A 19,382-nucleotide genomic window follows, 5' to 3' on the forward strand; every position below is an offset into this window, starting at 1 on the left:
ATCATCAATTGACGGAGGACCAAGATTGTGAAGTCTTAATCACAACTCAATTCCAAATAATTGTGAAAATCAAAAGTCGAAAACAGCTTTTTATAAACGGAACAAATTCAACGCATCCATTACGGAAGTGTCCATCTCCAAAAGATATATATAGCTCCAAAATCCCACATTAATTTCTAAAAAGTAAAAGGAAGGATCACATTCACATTCATATTTTAGCAAATTGTAGATCTCAGCCCATTTATTACCAATATTTTTGGTTTGGTACTCTACGTCTACCATTCTTGAATTATAATTTATAAATAGATGAGATTCTATTTATAAGGTTGTTGGAGGAAAATGCCAAGAACTCGAGCAAGGCAGGTCTTGTCAGATGAGATTACGCAACCAAAAACCATTGGCTTAAGTTGTAAGCCCTCTAATCAAGTACATGCCAATTGATTAAATACTTACTTTATTTGGTTAAACACATGACAATCAAGTATATGCCTGTGACTAATAATGTCCCATGATTATATTGTAGTTAATGTTTTAAAGGGTTGCGTAGCTATAATGCAAACATCTCTATCTTCTAGGCTATATACAGATTATTACACCCATCTATAATATGCCATTCAAATTTTGGATATCGTCTGAATTATATTTGATCAACCCTATTTGAACTATAATATTGTCTCTGATTTTGACAGTGACATAGAAGAGGATGGGCTTGTGTCTGACCTATAATAGGCTTGGGCTTTGATGAAAAACTTGTGTTGCCAAACCTTGGAATATAAACCCAGGCCCAAGATTGCATGATAGCTAACCCATACTATAGGCCCAAAAAGAGCTTAATTAATCTGAGGGAGATATGAAGGGGTTAGAGTTCTAGCTGCTTGTTCAATCTGAGGAAGAAGCAGTTTGTGATTCATCCAATTTTTCTAATTAATTAGGGACATATAAAGAAGTCCGGAAAGGTTTCCGGCCTCGTTTCGCTTTGTTCTCCGGTGCTTTCTTTAGCCCTAGCCAGGTTTTAATTCTTGGATCCACAACTGTCGTTTCTTAACATCTTTCGTTTTTTGTCCAAGTATTGCTTAGAGATTTTAAGAACCATACTTGCTTTAAGGAAAAACCTCATTATCAATGTTTTGTGGAAAGTGATAAATGAACAGCTTAGTATACGTAACGTACTTAGGATTTAGCTACAGGACATATATGATCCAGGCTCCAGCTTGATGTTTTTAATCTTGTTACTCAACCATCTCAATCTTCCAAACCGAAACGGAAAGAAACACTTGAACTTGTAAATGGGAACCTAGTTTTAACTTCAAAGCATATATACACCACAAGTAATTTCCAGTATTTTTTTCCTTTAGTTTAAGCTACTGATGGCATATATATAATCATCATGCTAATAGTACATGCATACATAGACTTAGGCATATGAGATGACAGGCTTGACTCTCAAGAAAATAAAATCAGAGAGAAAAATGAAAGTTGAGCCTACTTTAGTGGGTAAAGTATTAAACCTTATTGCGTGTAACTAAAGAGTAAATGCGAGAGAGTTTCTTGTATTGAGCATCATCACTTTATGGTAATACTTGGTCACACTGCATGGAGGGTTTCACTAATAATCGCAGGTATTAGTATTAATTGCTGCATCATGCGCTTTTCATTGTGATGATGTATGTTTTACTGCTTTTGGAATGAAAAGTAGAGATTACAAAACATGGCGTGAGTTTATATATAATTATTGATGGTGGATGTGTTTGTTGTATCATTCGGCATTTCAGCAAACTCACAATATATTTCGATACATTTTAAATTTAAAAAAAAAAAAATTCACTCAAAAATAATAACTCAACCATATACACATGTATACAAAGATTCCCAGTTGCGGTAAACTCAAGTATGGCTGTGTTTCCACCTAATGTTCGAATAGGATGTACAAAATTATTTGAATGGTTCGAAAGAGTATCCATTAACATAAAAGAGTATCATATATTCATATTGATATGAGTACATCACAAACTGTGATTGACTAAGCCTAACATTGCAAAAACAACCTGGAAAAATTATAAAATTGAAATTTCAAGTATTTAAAACATGCCAATTATCTTTTAAATCTAGTACTTACTAGTTACTACTTGCGGTTACGCTAAATTAAGTTTGTACGAAGTAACGAGTATTGTCCCGACCAAGATCGCTTTGAAGCCCAATCCCCAACTGGAAGAAATGACGGGTGGCCCAGAATAACAACAATAGCGTGTCCACTCCACTATCGGCTACGGCCTAGTCAGTCCAACCGAACGGGGGCACTAACGTCATTTCCTCTCTCCGCTCCCGCTCCACGCGGGGACAAAATCGTAAATAAAATAACATAAACAAGGGCATTCTTGTCGTGACCGCGTCTCGAAAACTTTTTCGAAATTTCATCCCCAACTTCCTCGTGTCTTCATATATAAAACCTCCGCCACCCACTCCTCTTCTCCACTCGGCGACGTTTCGAAACAATTTTCCCGGAAAAAGTTCATCCTTTTTCCACCTGAAAACACTCCTAACCGGCCGTCGCCAAGATGTTCCTAACGGAGATCAAGAAACACGCCGTTCCGTCCTTCACGCCGCTTAAGAAACATTCCGTTCCGAACAAATTTGGCCTCATCACTAACGCCTTCGACGACGCTCTGCTCCGCCGTTTGAAGACGCTTTCTCCGCCGTCGATCAGCTTGTCCTGGCTATCCAAGGCCGTCGATTTTCTCGCCTTTTCGCACTCCGAGGCCAGAAGCTTAATCTCCAATCTCGAGGTAACGGCTTTGGATGATTCTCTTGCGACTTATTTGGATGACAGTGTGAAGCTTTTGGATATATGCAACTCCGTCTCCGCCGAGATCGAGCGGCTCCGGCAGCGCCGGATTGTTCTCGCTTTCGCCGTTCACCTCCTCGGCGACGGGAAGCTCCGGCGAGCTCGGGAGACTTTAACTGAATGGGAGGGCCGCCGCGCCTCGGGATTCGGGAAAGCGAACAATGCGGAGGTGCTGGTCAGGGATCTGGCGCTGGGGCTCCGCAGCGCGCCACGTGGAAAGATCTCGAGCGTTGGGAGAGTCGTGAGGCGGACGATGTACGCCGTCCGATTGGTGACGGTGTTCGTCGCCGGAGCAGTGGTGTCGGCGATGAACGGATCGGCGGAGAATGTGACTGTCCGGGCGCCGGCGGAGTTTTCTTGGGCCGAGTCGCTGAACGAGCTGGAATCGGCGGTCTCCTGCGAGTTGAAACGGCGATTCGGAAAGGAGGCAAAAAGGAAAGGCACCCTATTGGAGGAGGTAGATGACGTGGCTACACGCGTCGCGGAAGCGTGTGAGATAGCGGAGGAAGACACGGAGAGGAGAAACGACGTCGTAAAAGAGGTGGAGAGGGCAATGGGGTCGTTTTCGGATGGTTTGGAAGGGTTGAGTAAAAGGGTGAATTAAATGTTCCATGGTGTTTTGAGTAACAGGAACTACATGTTGGACCATGTCAGGGTCAGAGCTTAGAGAGAGAGAGAGAGAACTGGAGTGGGTCAAAAGCCATGGAAGCTTAAGCAAGCAAGAAGAAATTTACTAGTAGAGAATGGGAGAGTGACATGTTCTTGCCTTGTAAAAATTGCAATCAAACAAATTGTCTCCCATCTGTTCATTACTTCACTCTTACATAAGTTTTAGGTTATGAGCGCTTTACTTAACCATACAATGTCACGTGTAAGTAAAGCTCTCCAATGTATAATAAGTTCAATTAATCAACTATAAGAAACATAAGAAATGTATGTCTGCTAGACTGCTTCACAGAGAAGTCTTGAGTATGTGAAGAGACTCACTTGGTCTCTTTAGTTGATTTCGTTCTATGAGACATGGTTCGTCTGAGGAGAAAGTATTCAATAGGGTGACCAGGTCACATGACATGTCTGTTCTACACTTCTACTAATCGCGTCTCGAACCAATAAAAACACATATTGTTTTTCTTTCAAGTGAAAATCCAATCCATACTCATGTTAATGTAAGACAAGATTGGATGGTCCTGCAAACATAATGGTTCGATTGCCCTACTCAAGGTTGCCTCCAACAAATTGTTCAACATGGACGAGTTTCAACTCAAACTCTTTTTGTGGCAGAAGAGGGAGGGAAGCAAGTGTTTTCCACAAATAACTTTTTGGGAGGGGGTATGGGATAAGTGACAATGTTTCTTCAAGTGAGTTTATGGGGAAGGAAGAGCAAATGTATCAGGTAACCAAATTAAATGAAAGAAGGAAACAAGGCACCCCTAGAAAGCTACATTTATGTAATGTGGCACTAATGGCCTAACCGCCTAATGCTCTAGGGGTTAAGACTTCATTTGCTGCCCAATTCAAGTAACGGAAATATATTTACCCACTTGAACAAAGAGAGTTCGACAAAACGGAGAAAAAAATCAAATCAAATCAAAACAAAGCAATAATTGCTCAATATGGTAATTAGACTTCAAAAAAGTAGTTTATGATCAATGGATTACAGTTCTCTGTAAAACCCAGCACTACCTAACAATTTTCATTTACAAAGCACGTCATTAACAAAAAATCTAGCACCCTAATACACTACCTCTCTTCTGGTTAAATAAGATTCAAACACAATCAGTTACAACAAAGACTATTTAGTTAAATATTTCTCAGCAAGACGTGGTGACCGCTTCTATTTATGAAATTTCGAGGCTCAAGTAATACAATAAATTTAATAATCTCCTCAGTCGCTGTTCTGAATGGGTTGTGGAAGAGCAATGTCCTCAATGGCTCTAGATCTTCCTCAGTGAACGGTATTGCAACCGAACATTCTCTCCGCTTCCAATAATCTTAAGCAAGTACCTGCAACAATATGAAGAAAAACATTGGATACAAATGTTTTCAGTCTACAAAATAAAACTCCCAATGACCTTGAAAGGTAACTCCTTGATTTTAAATGAATATGCACACACCCGCAACCGCGTTGACGTGCATGCAAATATATGTTTACAATTCCATCATGGGGAAATTAAAAAAGCAAAGTGTAAAGTCGAGCAAAATGAAGTGTTATGTATCTAATTAATTGTGAGTTCAAGCTGAGATCAAATAAACATGAAAAAAGCACAGGTTAGGAGGTCATGACAACTCACCAGCCATTCAGACACTGGGATGTGATGACTGCCTCCTTGCCAACAAATTTTTCAGGAGTCCTTCGATTCCCCTGCATAATAAAGCATTCACTTTTTAACTACTATTTGATCAAGTGGAATACAAAAACAGACAATCTTGATAAGCTAAGAAAAGACTGACCTTAATCATTACTTTTTCATTCACTGAAAACGGATACTGCACCCCACGATTAATCCCATCATCACCAACATCTCCATTTTCCTGCATATGCACAGAAAACTATTCAATAGGAAGTCTGGAACATGAATGCATATGCTCCTCTCTCAAAAGTCATTTGTTTATATAAATCACAACCACTGAAATTTATTCTATTACCTGCCTCTTTTTTACTATAATTGTATTCTATATAAAGTTGATACCAAAAAAAAAAAATCTTCAAACTAAAGCTCTTTCGACGCATATCAATTTTGCCACCTCCACAGCTTAATACTTTTCAGATGTCACTATTGCCTAACTACACTGTTAAACCTTGCACATAAGGTTCCCAATTTCCAATATTTTCTTCCATTTCAGTTCCCAGAACAAGAAATTAACTTTGTGACTAATGATGACTTCACGATCTCAAAAGTCTAAATGAATTGGTTAATGGAAATGTCAGGCCTTTCTCTCAAACACACCCTATTTGGTCTTCGTGATGGATCCATTTGGTCACCCAACTCTTTCCGACGCTTGCGGATAGTAGCATTATGAAATAGCCTTCGATCATCCTCAAGCTTCACTGCTGCAGCTGCAGCTCTAAGAGCTGTTGAGGAAAGGAATCTATGTCAAAATATAAATAGGAAACACAAGAAGTATGTACTGGTCGGACAGAGAACAGGAATGTCTGTCTATGCATATGTGAGAGAGGAATTTATATATTTTAGAAAGAGCTGGCAACAAAGGAATCAAAAGTTATTTAGGAAGATGGAGTATACCAAGATTAGGAACCAAAGACCTGGTCTCAATTTCTGCATTGCAGAGGGTACATCTTGACTGTGAAGCAAAAAAAAAAATTAAAAAAAAACAACTTTTGTTATGATTCCAGTCTCTTTCCGTCTAGAGGGAATAAATCCATTAGCAAAAGAGATGACGAGGAGTTATATCTCTTAGTGATTGACATGAAGTATTAAGAGCATAGCAGTCCTTTAGTCATAAATATAGAAGTAGAATACACATCCACATATGCAAATCCATGACTGCCAAATGCTATATAATAATACAGTTTAGTGGTCTCATGGATTTGCAGAAATACCTCTAAACAGTAATAATAGCAGTATTTCTGGTAATGCTTCAAATATCAGGATTAGCCTACTTACTGATTCAATGACTCTTCTCAACATGAGACCGCCAAATGAATGCCCGCAGGAAACTACCATGGCATCTTCAAGGAATGCACCACTGAAGCATTAAGTGAAAAAATAAAACTTTAGCACCCTATATCCAACTAAACATTAAAAACAAAAATATGTGTGAAACAATGAACAAGTGGAACAGCCAAGTTAAAGATACAGTGGAATTCTTTTGAAAAAAAAGGACAACATATGAAGACATTTACAACAGTCAATTTGAAAGACAAGTCATTAAGCAAAGTTTTTGTTTGAAAATTAATCTAAAATTGCAGATTGAGTTTTAGGAGATAGCCCATACCACCAATTTTGTAGCAAAAAATATCTCGACTTAATAATTTGTCAGTGTCCTTGACATATACTGTAAGTTCAGAAATTCTCACTATCATTGTGATACTGAAATGCTTGGTTTGGTAGGTATCATAAGAATGAGTCTCAAAAATTGGATAACAGATAGGATCAGCCAGATTAGGAACTATGTACAATGGCAGACAACAACTTACGATAGGGGATCTGAGAGAACACTTCTTAATGAGGGATCCTTATTTAAATTGATTCGAGGTACCTGCAAATGCAAATTTCATTATAAGCTAGCTGTCAGTCCATATTCAAGATCATAACTTTTAGCATGCAACTTATTTCCTTGAAGGACTCCAATTTTATTTGCTTTTAGGTGATTGTATATATTTCTTAGTTGGGATTACAGATATGTGCTTGCATCAGCTAGTTGAAAATAAAACTTACAAAAGCACTATCAGAATGATTGCACAAAACATCTTCCTCAGCAGAAAGATCGTCCATAAACTGGCTTACAGATATTGGGACATAACTCTGGGGAATGACATGACCAGCTGCTGCAATGGGAGAACAATCTAATATAGCATTACCTTGTGGCATGAGCCTAAATGCAAGTGATGTCCTACAATCACAAAATGCAATCAGATTAATTCCAACAGAACTTCCTATAGAGTCTACTGAAACAGTGTAAAAATAGATTCTTAGGAGGGACAAAGGTGACGTAGTAAATTGTACCTCCCACCACTATTAACGCCTGAGGAATAATCAGGAGCAGCTTTATAGGATGCAGCAGGGCGAAGGCCAGCGGTAGCATGGCTGAGTGCCTTACCTGTAAGTAGTAAAAGATCCCCAGGAGCTGACCCACTGTCTGCCAAGTACCAACGACCATTGGGGTCACACACCTGAACATAACCAATTCATATTCTCTTAGAAGAGACGTCAAAACAAATTATGTTAGTACACCAAATACCATGCCCTGCTAACAATAGTTAGAAGAAAGGCACCTGTATACCAGGACTGTCCGAAGAAATCAATGTCAACAATCCCTTCTCCACTTCACCATTAATTCCTGGCTTCCCTCCCCCAATAGCACCCTTCCCATTCTGCAACGATGCATTCGTGTAGGCTGCCAAAAGCACTGACGAGGACACTTCATTAGCCGGCAACGGAGTATCATCAAGCAAATGGCTAAAAACACTGCAAATGATAGACATTGCATCAGAACACATCCAAAACCAATCAAGAAAAACTGAAAGAGCCACCATCACCATCCTTACTCGCTGCGCAAACGAAGATGCCTTGCTATTGCAGACAATGCCACGCGCGCCACCTTCCCCATGCACCTGAAAACATCAGCCATACACGGCGGTGATGAGTCCCAATCTTCCAAAGCCCTGCAACAAAGTAAACCTCATTACACTCTCAAACTAATAATGCCAACAATGTCACAAACCTCTCAATGAAACAAAAACAGTACATAAATTCAATAGCTCACTCAGCTCAGGCCACCTGAAAGCAATGATCTTGCAATGCGAAACTCCGAAAAGATTAAAGCTTTTGTTCTAGTTACAGATTCAAAACTAAGCAATTACCTTCCGGCCCTGTACATGTAAACTCCACGGCTTCCTTTGCCGGCGCCAAGCTGAGCTCTGCTCCGAAAATACAATCTGGAAGCTTCCACGCCGCAGCGCAACAGCGCAGCGTCGTCGGCTCCCAATTCGATGACGGCGGCGTTGTGCCTCATCAGAGACCCCGACAGCGCCTCCACCGCCCTCACATAAGGCCCGGTCGGGGCTCCGTCGTAGGGGGAAATATCCGAGATCCGAACCCGGGCCAGCTGGCACGGGATTGTGGTCCCTGCGGCGGCGTCAGGGATCGGCAGCACATGGTCGAGCGTCGGCGGAAGGGGGAGGCGGGAGAGAGGCGACGGGAGCTGAGAGTGTGCGGGGGTGGTGGCCGTAGATGATCTAATGGCGGCGACGGCGGTGGTGGTGGAGGAGGGGGAGGGAGTGATTGGGTGCGACGCGGGTGCAGAGGAGATCATGATCACTACCATCAATCATTCTGAAGCTTCTATTTTTTTTTTTTTTGCTGTGTTTCTCTTGGTTAATTTCTGAGGATCATGTCAAATGAGGCAATGAATGAAAGTGGAAGATGCTTCCAGACTTCAGTGTGTGAGTTGAACTCAGTTGAGTTATTTTCAGGTTCAAAATTTCAGAAAGAAAGAAGAGTTGAGTTTAGTTTAGTTTGGTTTTAGGGTTTTTGGCTCGGATACTGAGCAGAGTGGGAAGGGGACCTTGTCTTTACTTCTCTCTCACACACACCTTCTCCTTTGTTTTTTGGGCTTTCTTTCGAGTTACCAAAAGAATAAAATAAAAGGGTGCCGGTGCCTGAAGCAAATAGGTATATTCAAAATAGTTGCTTCTTCCTTTATATATTCTTTCTTCGAAAAATTCTACCACACACACATCTATGTCATGTCCATAGAATCTGACACACATCTATGTCGTGCACATAGAATCTGACGGTTAGTAATAAAAGAGAAACGCTATTTATGACTTACATACCATTAGATTCTATGTATATGTCATACATGTATTTATAATAAAAAATTCTCTTATCTCTTAACTAATATGGGAATACCCCAAAATAAAAAAGAAAAACAACTAAAGTTACCATCTTTGCAATAAAATTTGTTTTTCTCTCTTGAGAAACTTGCAAGTTGCAACTTTAAAACCTTGGGTGGTACAAGAACAAAAAAAAGTTACACTTTTTTATCAAAGTTACCATCTTTTGCAACAATTTGAATCATATTTAATCTGGTCAATTGCTGTGTGATCCCTCCCTCTCTGATCAAAAGTTGGGATGGACGTATGAAACTGAGGTACATAGACAACAAAACAATTGGGTTTCAGTAAAGAAACAACTGAATTTAATTATTCATTAATTCTGTGAAATCTTACAACTACATATGAAAGTATGTTCCTTTTAAGTGCTAGTTGAGTAAGCTGCCATGCTATCCTTGATGTGTCTAATGGAATTCATAGCTTGTTGGTTCGACACCACCTTGCACATGCACTCCACCAGTGCCAACACAAGAAAGTGAAGAAACTCGGCGCGCTTTGTATCATCTCCACCACAACTAGGTCTACAGCTGATATGTCCCTCATACTTCAACTCTTTGTTACCAAGTGCCCTTGACACCGCCAAGATCCCATCAACCCGGGGAACAACCCCTTGTGATACATGCATGACTTTGATTTGGATCATTTGATGGTATCTTGTTTCTGTTTTCTTTTCCAAGTAATATTGTTGCAGATTATTACTAGACAACATGCTTGGCTTTTGGTTGAGGTCATATGTGTTTTTGGGTTCAAAACCTATTTTACAGATTATTACTAGATTTGCACTGACGTTCTGGTAATAGAATATATGGTACTACTTCTGAATCAAATGTCTTTTTACAAGCTTATAGAAACAGGCGAGTGACTTTTGGTCCATGCAGTTTTGCTTGTTGCCCTTGAAGTTATGTGAATCGCGCGCCATGCTTGGCTTGTTACCATATATAGGAAGTTGTTAGAGCTGCGCTATGCTGCATCGTTGAATAGAAAATTTCAAGGTAGTTGACTAGACTGAAGTAATAAGCAATGAAAATGTGAAAGAAGATTACATTTTTTATGCTAGGTATGTTTTCCTACCACTAGCAGGTCGAAATTTCCACCGAAAATGATGACTCATGTAGAGGTGAAATTACAAGGGATCGGCCATGGACTTCTGGTCAAGAAGACATCCACTAATTATATATTTAACTATATTTAAGCACATATCAGACATCACACTTTTACCTAATCATATTTAACATTTGTTTGTGTTCATCTTCAAATAACTTTCTACGATGTATTGGCCGATTAATCTCGATGAAAATTACATTCTGCTGGTATCCCACGTGATTTACTTGTAAATCCATTCATTTGCCTGTTTACTTGTAAATCCATTCATTTGCACGGCCTCCAGACCCGTCCATATCTATAAAAATGCTAACAGCCTGCAGCAAATGATATTAACAAGTTGGTCATATTCTACATGAAAAGTGAATAAACACACAAGACCCTACAAACTTGAAGATTTGGATGATGAAATTTTTTGTACCTTTCCTATCCGAGGCCTCTCTTTCACCGTTGCTAGGCTGTTTCTGATATGTGACACAGCTCCCCAGCACTTCAAGTTGTTTGCAACATCATCAAGCCTCAATAGATACTCTTCTTCAGTCAGTGGAAAGGATCTCTACGAAAAGAAGCACGTAGGAAAAAAAAAATTTAAATCGATCAAACTATTCCAAATCATCATCTTGAGTTTAAATAGTGGATGAATATAATATCAGCTGCCTTCATAGACATCATGTATTAAACCATCCCTATGATAATGATATGCTACTTATTCCAACAAGAAACTTTAAACTTGTTGAGTAAGAATTTCCATACCTGCTCCCTGTACTTCCACATCACATTCATAGCCAAGAGGTTTCTTCCCAGGAACTCCTACAAAACATTTGGTTATTGAGTGAGATTGACACGCCAAAATACTATCATGCGTGCAATTTTTACCAAACGAAAAGGTAAAAATATACCTTCTTTATCAGTTGAACATCATAGGACCTCCCATACTTGTTCCTAATAAGAGTTGCCAGGTCTATCCCACTAAAGCTGGAGTCATCTGTACCAACAAGTCTTTCAAGATTCTCTCTGACCATTTCATTATTCCCCTGCAACATACAAGGACATTGTAAAAAACCATTGGTGTTACTTTTTAAAGGGCTACAAATGCAGCCAGTTAATGGCCAATTATTCATGACTAAACTCTATCAACCAGATTAGGATGAACCCCACTTGGACCAAATGGAACTTGAGCACCCCTTGTCACACATCCCAGTGGTGTCTATTCCATTCATGTAAGAAACATGGCAACAGAAGAAAGAAGAACTATAACATACCCCTCCAGCTTCAGCTTTGGAATTTTCCTTCGCATCCTTTTCATCTTCAGAGTCATCTGGATTTATGTCATCTACCGTACTGGAGAAAATAGGCCTACATCTCCGATCAGTTTGACAACGAATGTGATAGTTACCATTGGAAAAAACGAATCCTCTTGAAGGAAAATGTGAAGTATATCCAGGAAGCAGAACTTTGTTGAATCCTGTGTTAGCGTTCTCTTGAATCCCAAATGACCAATTACAATGGTGGCTTGAAATAATGCTCGTCATATCCTGAAAAATACACACGGTACCCTCAATACAATTACTACATCCATCCATGGATCGTCTTTTCCATTAACATCAATTACAGTGAAAGAATTTTATGACATCCCAAACAAATACATCAAAATGCTTTCTTTGAAGCCTTGATGAACAACATCAAAGATTGAAAGGTAGATAGTTTACAAGACCAGGAATTTAGAACTCTGGTTGTTGATTGGATTCCATAATGATTAAAAAAAAACAGAAAAAATGGAGAGATCTTCATGATTCATAGTATTGATTCTAGCATAACATCTTTCAGGTCATAAGCAATAATACTAGTGCTAAAATCAAACAGCAAATATATAAATCCAACCTGTTGGTGAGGCCAAGCCAACTGAAGCAGATATAGTTTCTGGGTTTGATGCTTGTTTGGGATATGGTAGAGTAGACTAGTGGTGCATTCAATTCACAACTGATGCACAGAACCAAAAATGTGTGCTCATCAGTTGGTGACCATAGAATTTGGGTGAGTTTAGTGAAACCTTTAATCATAATCAGGACCGTTGGTTTATATTACTTAAGCACTTGTGTGGGTTGCGGCTGAAAACAAAAGCCCTTTGCTTCAGGAGTGGTGGCGTGTGTTGGCTATTATTGAGAGAGTGGCCAATCACAACCAGTCACGTGGACACAACCAGTCACGTGGACACAACAAGTCCAAGTCTGTGAGTTTTGCTTGGGCACATGGCCCTGCTCTGGAGCCACTAGCCCAGAGTGTGGATAGGGCGTGTAGAATTAACCAACTGTGATTGCAATTGCATTTTGTATTTTGCTATGCTAATATACTTCGCTAAACGACATTGAGTTTGTACAAAGGTCCAAAGAAATTGAGGATAGATTGGAAATGAAGAAACTACAATCAAAAGGAAAATGAAGTCTGCATTGCCATTGAAGAGCAGAAACATTGATAAACAAATACAGCTGATCAACTATTTAACGGCATAAATAGCGTAGGAGGCAACACTACTCGGATAGATGGCACTATCAAAAAACATCCGTATTCTGTAAAACAAGGCTACTGCACTAACATCTAGAACAAGTCCAAACCTCCTCGATCATACATGACTTGACAGAGATAGTCTAAGACAAAATAAGTCAAGAGTTTAGGTACTGCCAGGTGAGATGACTTTGCAGATCAAAGTTGCCAATCGATCGGGGGAATACCCATCTCCTTGAGAAGCTGGTTCGTGCGAGAAAAATGCCTGTTCACATCATGAGCAAGTATCTGGTTACCATGTAATAATGCTCAACATAACCATATACAACAATATTCCGATACATGTAAGAGCTACGGTTGCAGATATTTCATAAAGACAACAGAAGATATCCAAGGAAGTTGCAAACTAATATCAATAGCTGATCCCATGCCTCACTTTTAAGCAGCCTAAGAATAAGCTTATCCCCCAGTATGTCATAGCAGTAGACAACTAAACCAGGGTAGCTTCTCTTTATTTAGATATAAGTTGCAAGTGGTAATCTTTTTTTGTAAGGTTAAAGTGTTAAACTAACCTGCAGCCAAAGAAGCCCCTGTATGCAGATAAACCGGAAGGATGTGCCGCTCTAAGAATGTGATGCTTCGACACATCAACTAACCTGCCAAGCAAAGTAAATCTGGATCAATTGAAATAAACATACCCCTAATACTTCTCAATTCATTCAGCCATAGACAAAAAGCCCATCTTATTGACACCCCTCTATATGTTTGTCTTACATTCTACTCAGCTTTCATCCTCGGAAGTTTGCAAAACTCAAACTACAAAATATATCTACCTGGATTTCTGCTGTGCGGAGTTTCCCCACAGGAGGAAAACAACTCCTTCCTTCTTTTTTGAAATCGTTTGGATAACAGCATCGGTAAATTGTTCCCATCCTTTCTTTGCATGAGAGTTGGCCTGATGATCCCTAACTGGAATATGAAAATGAAAGGTCACAAAACATATGAAATAAGAGAAAATGTAACTTGCTAAAAGCCATCTTCATATGGTTTAAAGTACTGTACGCAAATGTGTTCAAGCTCACTTCCCAACATATTATCTTTGCTAATTACTTAATTAGAAACAAAGAATGCATGTAGATTCTCACCGGTGAGAACAGCATTGAGCAACAGAACACCCTAACAATCAATTTTAAAACAAATGTCAGTCACAATTTACGACAAGATTTCGAAAAAGAGTAACCAAGATGATCCTGATTCAAACCTGAACAGCCCATTTTTCTAGATTTCCATGAGATGGAATTGAACAGCCAACATCTTTGTGAAGCTCCTTGAATATATTAACCAGGCTCGATGGGACCTTCACTCCTTGTGGAACAGAGAAGGACAGACCCATAGCCTGACCCGGCCCATGATACGGGTCCTGGCCCAAAATGACAGCCTTGACCCGATCAAAAGGGGTGGAGTTCAGAGCATTGAAGATCAAGTGACTCGGCGGATATATCGGAACACCACCACCGCCGGCGCCGGAAATCTCACTCTCAACGAACTTGCTGAGGTTGACGGCGTAGGGCTTCTTAAGCTCAGAAGGCAACGCCGTCAGCCACGTGTCCTCCACCAATAGCTCCTCCAATTTCACTCCTTCACCTAAATAGAAAAATCCAAAACTTTCAGAATGAAATGAACGATGAAATTAGGGTTTTGTTTTCGGTTCACCTCTGGCCTTGGAATCGGAGACTCTGCCGGAGCAGATAGTGCGGTTGCGTTTCGCTTTGGCCAGCAGCTTCTGGAATTCTATGCGTGACTTCTGCTCGGGGGTGAGGGCTGACGGAGAAGAAGAAGAAGAAGAAGAAGGCTCGGTGATGGCGTCATCGGATTTGGGGGTGGAAGAATCGGTTTTGAAGCGTTTGGCGGATCGGGTCGTGGGTTGGAAGATATCCAGTAGGGTTTTGTTTTTGGTGGCAGCTCTGGAACCCATTGCTGCTCCCTTGGGATTAGCGACGGCGAAGGAATGGCCTCTTACCCTAATGATATGATCATAGGCTGCTTTGTGAATTGGCGCCAAAGCTCGTATCTGATTGGCGGGAAAATTACCGAAACCGGAAACGGCAAAGGTCATTCCTTTTTCTCCAAAAGTCTCAGCCTCTTACAGCACACGAGTTGGGGAACCATTTATTTACCATATCAACATTGTGATTGAGACAGAAAGCCCAAATTTTTGAAAAAAAAAAAAAAAAAACCGATTTTGATTTGTCATTTCCAAATGTTCTTACTAGGTGAAGAATAGCATAAGTTTGAAAGGGTGTTGTATGTACTCTCAAACAGTTTACATTAAGTATATGATCAATTTACATCATCTCAAAGAGCACAGTTTTATGTACTGCTGTGTACTCTGTTAGTCTTTTAAGAAGAACCTTCTGTTTTGCTTTCGTTTTCGTTACAAAGAGCCACAACCGCCCTAGTATCTTCCCATACAAGTGACTTCGCGGCTTGGCACAGCTGAGGTTGATCCAAGACCATATAGAAGAGACATATCCTCAAAAAGAGAAGATAATCGGTGTGCACTTCTATTATCTTCGCGATACACATGAAGGATACCATCTCTTTTGGTCCTCCCTGCAAGGAAAAACTAAACCTTAGTTATAACTTACAATCATGCCCAGATTTCCTCACACTAGATAATCATCAAGGAGATGAAAGCATACAGAAACAATACCTCATGTTGGCATAGCGGGAATTATGAAACAAGGAGGAGACTGCATTCCATGCTCCCGGAACTCTAATCATGAGACAACAAAGATACCAGCCTGAAAAACCAAATACATCAATAAGTCCAACAAAGATTAGTTTGACAGTTATGAAATCACAAGATAGATGGGGATTTCTTACATCTTTCACTACAAACTTGTCCTGATAGCCAAGTAATGGCAATAACCACTCCGACAAATAAAGAGAATTTTCTTGGTCAGGTCTTATAAGCAGATGATCATCTGGGAGGAAATAGATGATATTGTCAATCACACAAATCAAATAGCAATAACGATTTCTATCATGTTGTGCAAGAAGAAACTTTAGCAAAAAAAAAAAAATCTATAAAATAGAAAAGCATCAACCTGAAGCTCGTACAAGTATCTTGTGTGTAATGAGTGACTGCAAAAAGCAAAAGAACTGATTACAGGTATAAGTCGTGCAACTTCCTGACAATTACTTAAGACATAATATGGCAGCTGTTACTAGTGGACTGGTTACATAAGAACTACGATACAGCTAAACATAGATTCTTCAGGTGATTTACCAAGCAACTGTTGACAAAAATTACCTGCCAGATGGGTGGCATAAATTCACGATATGGAAGTTGTTGACTACTACTTGTTATACTTCTTACACCTGATGCTTCCAGCATATATTTATTTCTGAAATTCCAGTCACGAGAGGATTATGGTACAATATATTGACAACTAAGACCATCACAGACATTTAGAAAGCAAATCATAGCCAAAGTAAAAGTTCTGAGCTTTTCAAGAAACTCACTGTTTGGCCTCATCCATGCCATATACATTCCCCAAAACGATTTCTTTTGTAGCTATTACAAGCATGGGATGCAGCACCAGAAGCTTTCTAATCTCCTGAACTACAGTTTCTGAAATACTCTGAAGAGAGAGGCATTTCCTATGCATCAAGTTGTCAATAATTTATATCAGATATATCCAAGAACACAATAGCCAGACATGATAAAATGCACATGGATAGACTACATCAAATGAAAAACAGGCACAATTAAATTGATATCAGGTTATTGTGTGTTCTCAACAACACAAACAATTTGTTTCGGTTGTTGCCCTAAGATGATGCAAGCCATAAGACCCGCATATAAACAAGCTTATACAAACCTGTGCATAAGTTTGATGTAGAGCCTGGTTGAAAATATGACATTCCATGGACTACATTGACCAACTATGAAAAGGCTAGAGTAAACAACCATACTATAGGTATGCTGTCAACACAAACGACTTCAGAGTACAAATCAGATGAACCAACTCTGCTATGAACAAAAGTAACTATAAAAATACCTCATATTCGTCCTGAAAAAATAAAAAGTAAAAATACAGTAACACTGATTACCTGTTATGACTCCCCAGTGGAAAGAATGTTGACCCACGATCTACCCAATGGAAAGGTCCGATACTATCAAAATAGGTCAGGCATTATGAGAATAGAATTCAGATTAAGTTCTTATCAGAAACAAACCTGTAAATCAGCAATTAAAAAGAAAAAACAAATGCAGAGCTAAAATTCCACTACATACCTGTCAATCATGAGCAACTGAATGTTAACATTATGCATGGCTTTTTCCCTTTTCAGCCTATGGTGCAACGTCTATAATGTATCATCAGAGACCAAGAATCCACTTAAAAGGTAATAGTTTTAAAGACCGAAAGAACGGTTAAGCTCTTTTCTCTTACAAATCAGCATTCACATGAAGTAAAAGAGTTTCATATCACCTTGAGAGTGGCAAGAAATTCAAGACTGTCATAGCACCGGACATACATGAAGCGCCTCATGCACGCAGCAAACAATTCCTCGTGATCATACATGGACCCTAAAACAAAACATAATAGAAAACAAAGTATTTCAGCAATATCAAATAAAAAGCTCTATTCTTTGTTAGTACATGAGTTAATTCATATAAACAGGTACCATTGGGTTCCATAATCCTGTGCTTTAGCATTTCCGAAAGGCGCGTAACATCGAAGCGACAATCCAAGTCAATGAACATCACCAAGCGCTCCAAACCCCCATAGTGCACACCATTCCACTCCTTAGGAAGAATGCAATTCAGAGCGGCCTGATTAGACAGAATTAACCCCTCAAAAACCAAACATTTACATTAAAGGACAATCTTTTCACTATGAGATTGTGATTAAAAAAGGAAAATTGACCTGAATCAGAATCTGGGTTTTGGCTGAAGAAGAGGGGCCGGCGAGCTCGACCACATTGCCGACGCGGAGAGGAACGCGGTGGAGAGGCGGAAGAAGCAAGAAGGGCCGCTCTGATGAAACCCTAGAGAGCATCTCGGCGGCGGTCTCGTCTCCGTCGATCCACCGTTTGGCCGCCATTTGTATCGTTCTTGGAGGTTTTGGGCGGGAGTGGGGCTGTTACAGCGTGCACTCTGTTTCTTCTCAACTGGGCCTTACTTTACAGGTAGCAAATGAGCCTTAACTGTTAAATGGTCCTCAATTTATCCATAATTGCTGATATATGCATATCCTCTTATGAAATAAATGGTCAAAGTCTTTTTTTTTTTTAGGGTAACGGGAGACTAATCCATTGATAGTAAATCATACGACCTCACTTGGTCAAGCATGAAGGGTACAGAACACCCCTCATATTACAACACATGCTCACGGAGATAACTAAATCCAAAAGAAATCCAAAAAACTAAAATCCTAAAGGAACTGTTGAAAAAAATGCAGAATTTAAAAACCCCATAATCCTACATTGCCCTAAAATGAAACCAGTGTCCTGAACATCTTGACACCTAAGACCCTCCTGGTGTACGTCGCAATATTCAACACACCCACGACAACATGCCAGGAACAGGTGCAGGACAAAGAGTAGGACAGACCACCCCCAAGAAGCTCAAACCCGACCGAGAGTGAGAACATAGGGGATCGAATTGGACTAATTAGGCCCAATTCACTGGACTACAACTCTGCAGCCCATGAAGGCAGAGGCCCAAGACCCGCTGCCCAAACCCTACGTTCCCAAACCCATGCCGACCGGATTTGGAACCTCCAAGAAGCCGTCTGCCACCCCCTCGTCAGTCTGGTGGCCTCCCCAGGCAGGGGGCCATAGCAACCATCTCACCGCCTACCAAATCTGCTCGCTGCAACTATTTGGCCCTGCAAACACAAACCAAAAGCCTTAGTAGACGTCTCCTCCTCGCCTGAAGGACGTCTCCGACCGCAGTCCTCCTCTAGACCCAGAAAGCCTGTTGCTGCCTTCTCCTGGTCGAGCCTGAAAGCCTCCCCAGAATAAAATCGGGTGCGATTACAAACCTGAAGCAATATTTGAACCTTCGGCTTTCACCTCCGGTCAAACCACCTCCGCAAACACACGAAGGAGATGAAGCCTCGTCCTTCTACCACTTGCAGCGCCGGAACGCCCTACTGCAGACGGGATTGGAGCGTCGCCGCTTGCTACCCGAAACCTAGAAGGTTTCGGTTTCGCTGCGAAGAAACAGGAGCCTCAATGTCAACCCATATTGTGGTATGTGAAAGTCTCTCTTTTTAATCTTTTTTTTTTCCATTATTCAATCGAGTTCTGTTAGCTTCTAAATGCAACAACAAGTCAACAATT

The 19,382-nt window shown here is 40.2% G+C and overlaps 5 protein-coding genes across 7 annotated transcripts; 1 reads left to right on the top strand and 4 right to left on the bottom strand.

The window, feature by feature from the left end:
- Nucleotides 1–2,555: 2,555 nt before the first annotated feature.
- Nucleotides 2,556–3,446, top strand: LOC133709015 (UPF0496 protein 4-like). The gene has a single exon (XM_062134613.1). The coding sequence runs from the start codon at nucleotides 2,556–2,558 to the stop codon at nucleotides 3,444–3,446; it is 891 nt and encodes a 296-aa protein (XP_061990597.1).
- A 983-nt stretch (nucleotides 3,447–4,429) lies between these two features.
- Nucleotides 4,430–9,175, bottom strand: LOC133708530 (uncharacterized). Of its 2 annotated transcripts, XM_062133994.1 has the most exons (12): nucleotides 8,388–9,173; nucleotides 8,073–8,189; nucleotides 7,800–7,992; nucleotides 7,531–7,697; nucleotides 7,243–7,417; nucleotides 7,002–7,063; nucleotides 6,469–6,550; nucleotides 6,088–6,145; nucleotides 5,791–5,915; nucleotides 5,294–5,374; nucleotides 5,134–5,204; nucleotides 4,430–4,846 (listed from the first exon to the last, which is right to left on the bottom strand). In XM_062133994.1, exons 1-12 carry the CDS (start codon nucleotides 8,849–8,851, stop codon nucleotides 4,777–4,779), a joined length of 1,665 nt encoding a protein of 554 aa, XP_061989978.1. In that variant the 5' UTR covers nucleotides 8,852–9,173; the 3' UTR covers nucleotides 4,430–4,776. The 2 variants fall into 2 exon arrangements, with proteins under 2 accessions (XP_061989978.1, XP_061989979.1); XM_062133995.1 differs by lacking the exons at nucleotides 5,791–5,915; nucleotides 6,088–6,145 and having other exon boundaries at nucleotides 8,388–9,175.
- A 1,220-nt stretch (nucleotides 9,176–10,395) lies between these two features.
- Nucleotides 10,396–12,591, bottom strand: LOC133709616 (uncharacterized). The gene is made up of 6 exons (XM_062135408.1): nucleotides 12,405–12,591; nucleotides 11,786–12,058; nucleotides 11,423–11,557; nucleotides 11,277–11,333; nucleotides 10,945–11,079; nucleotides 10,396–10,840 (listed from the first exon to the last, which is right to left on the bottom strand). Exons 2-6 carry the CDS (start codon nucleotides 12,053–12,055, stop codon nucleotides 10,775–10,777), a joined length of 663 nt encoding a protein of 220 aa, XP_061991392.1. The 5' UTR covers nucleotides 12,056–12,058; nucleotides 12,405–12,591; the 3' UTR covers nucleotides 10,396–10,774.
- A 356-nt stretch (nucleotides 12,592–12,947) lies between these two features.
- Nucleotides 12,948–15,238, bottom strand: LOC133709613 (uracil-DNA glycosylase, mitochondrial). The gene is made up of 6 exons (XM_062135405.1): nucleotides 14,739–15,238; nucleotides 14,287–14,669; nucleotides 14,171–14,201; nucleotides 13,859–13,994; nucleotides 13,598–13,681; nucleotides 12,948–13,290 (listed from the first exon to the last, which is right to left on the bottom strand). Exons 1-6 carry the CDS (start codon nucleotides 15,139–15,141, stop codon nucleotides 13,224–13,226), a joined length of 1,104 nt encoding a protein of 367 aa, XP_061991389.1. The 5' UTR covers nucleotides 15,142–15,238; the 3' UTR covers nucleotides 12,948–13,223.
- A 66-nt stretch (nucleotides 15,239–15,304) lies between these two features.
- Nucleotides 15,305–18,230, bottom strand: LOC133709614 (DNA repair protein XRCC2 homolog). Of its 2 annotated transcripts, none has more exons than XM_062135407.1 (11): nucleotides 17,963–18,230; nucleotides 17,721–17,868; nucleotides 17,525–17,622; nucleotides 17,329–17,399; nucleotides 17,145–17,207; nucleotides 16,554–16,691; nucleotides 16,342–16,435; nucleotides 16,136–16,172; nucleotides 15,912–16,012; nucleotides 15,739–15,829; nucleotides 15,305–15,651 (listed from the first exon to the last, which is right to left on the bottom strand). In XM_062135407.1, the coding sequence occupies exons 1-10, from the start codon at nucleotides 18,137–18,139 to the stop codon at nucleotides 15,806–15,808; spliced, it is 951 nt and encodes a 316-aa protein (XP_061991391.1). In that variant the 5' UTR covers nucleotides 18,140–18,230; the 3' UTR covers nucleotides 15,305–15,651; nucleotides 15,739–15,805. The 2 variants fall into 2 exon arrangements, with proteins under 2 accessions (XP_061991391.1, XP_061991390.1); XM_062135406.1 differs by having other exon boundaries at nucleotides 15,308–15,638.
- Between the last annotated feature and the right edge of the window lie 1,152 nt (nucleotides 18,231–19,382).

Source organism: Rosa rugosa, chromosome 5, assembly GCF_958449725.1.
Source record: "Rosa rugosa chromosome 5, drRosRugo1.1, whole genome shotgun sequence".
NCBI classification, from domain to species: domain Eukaryota; kingdom Viridiplantae; phylum Streptophyta; class Magnoliopsida; order Rosales; family Rosaceae; genus Rosa; species Rosa rugosa.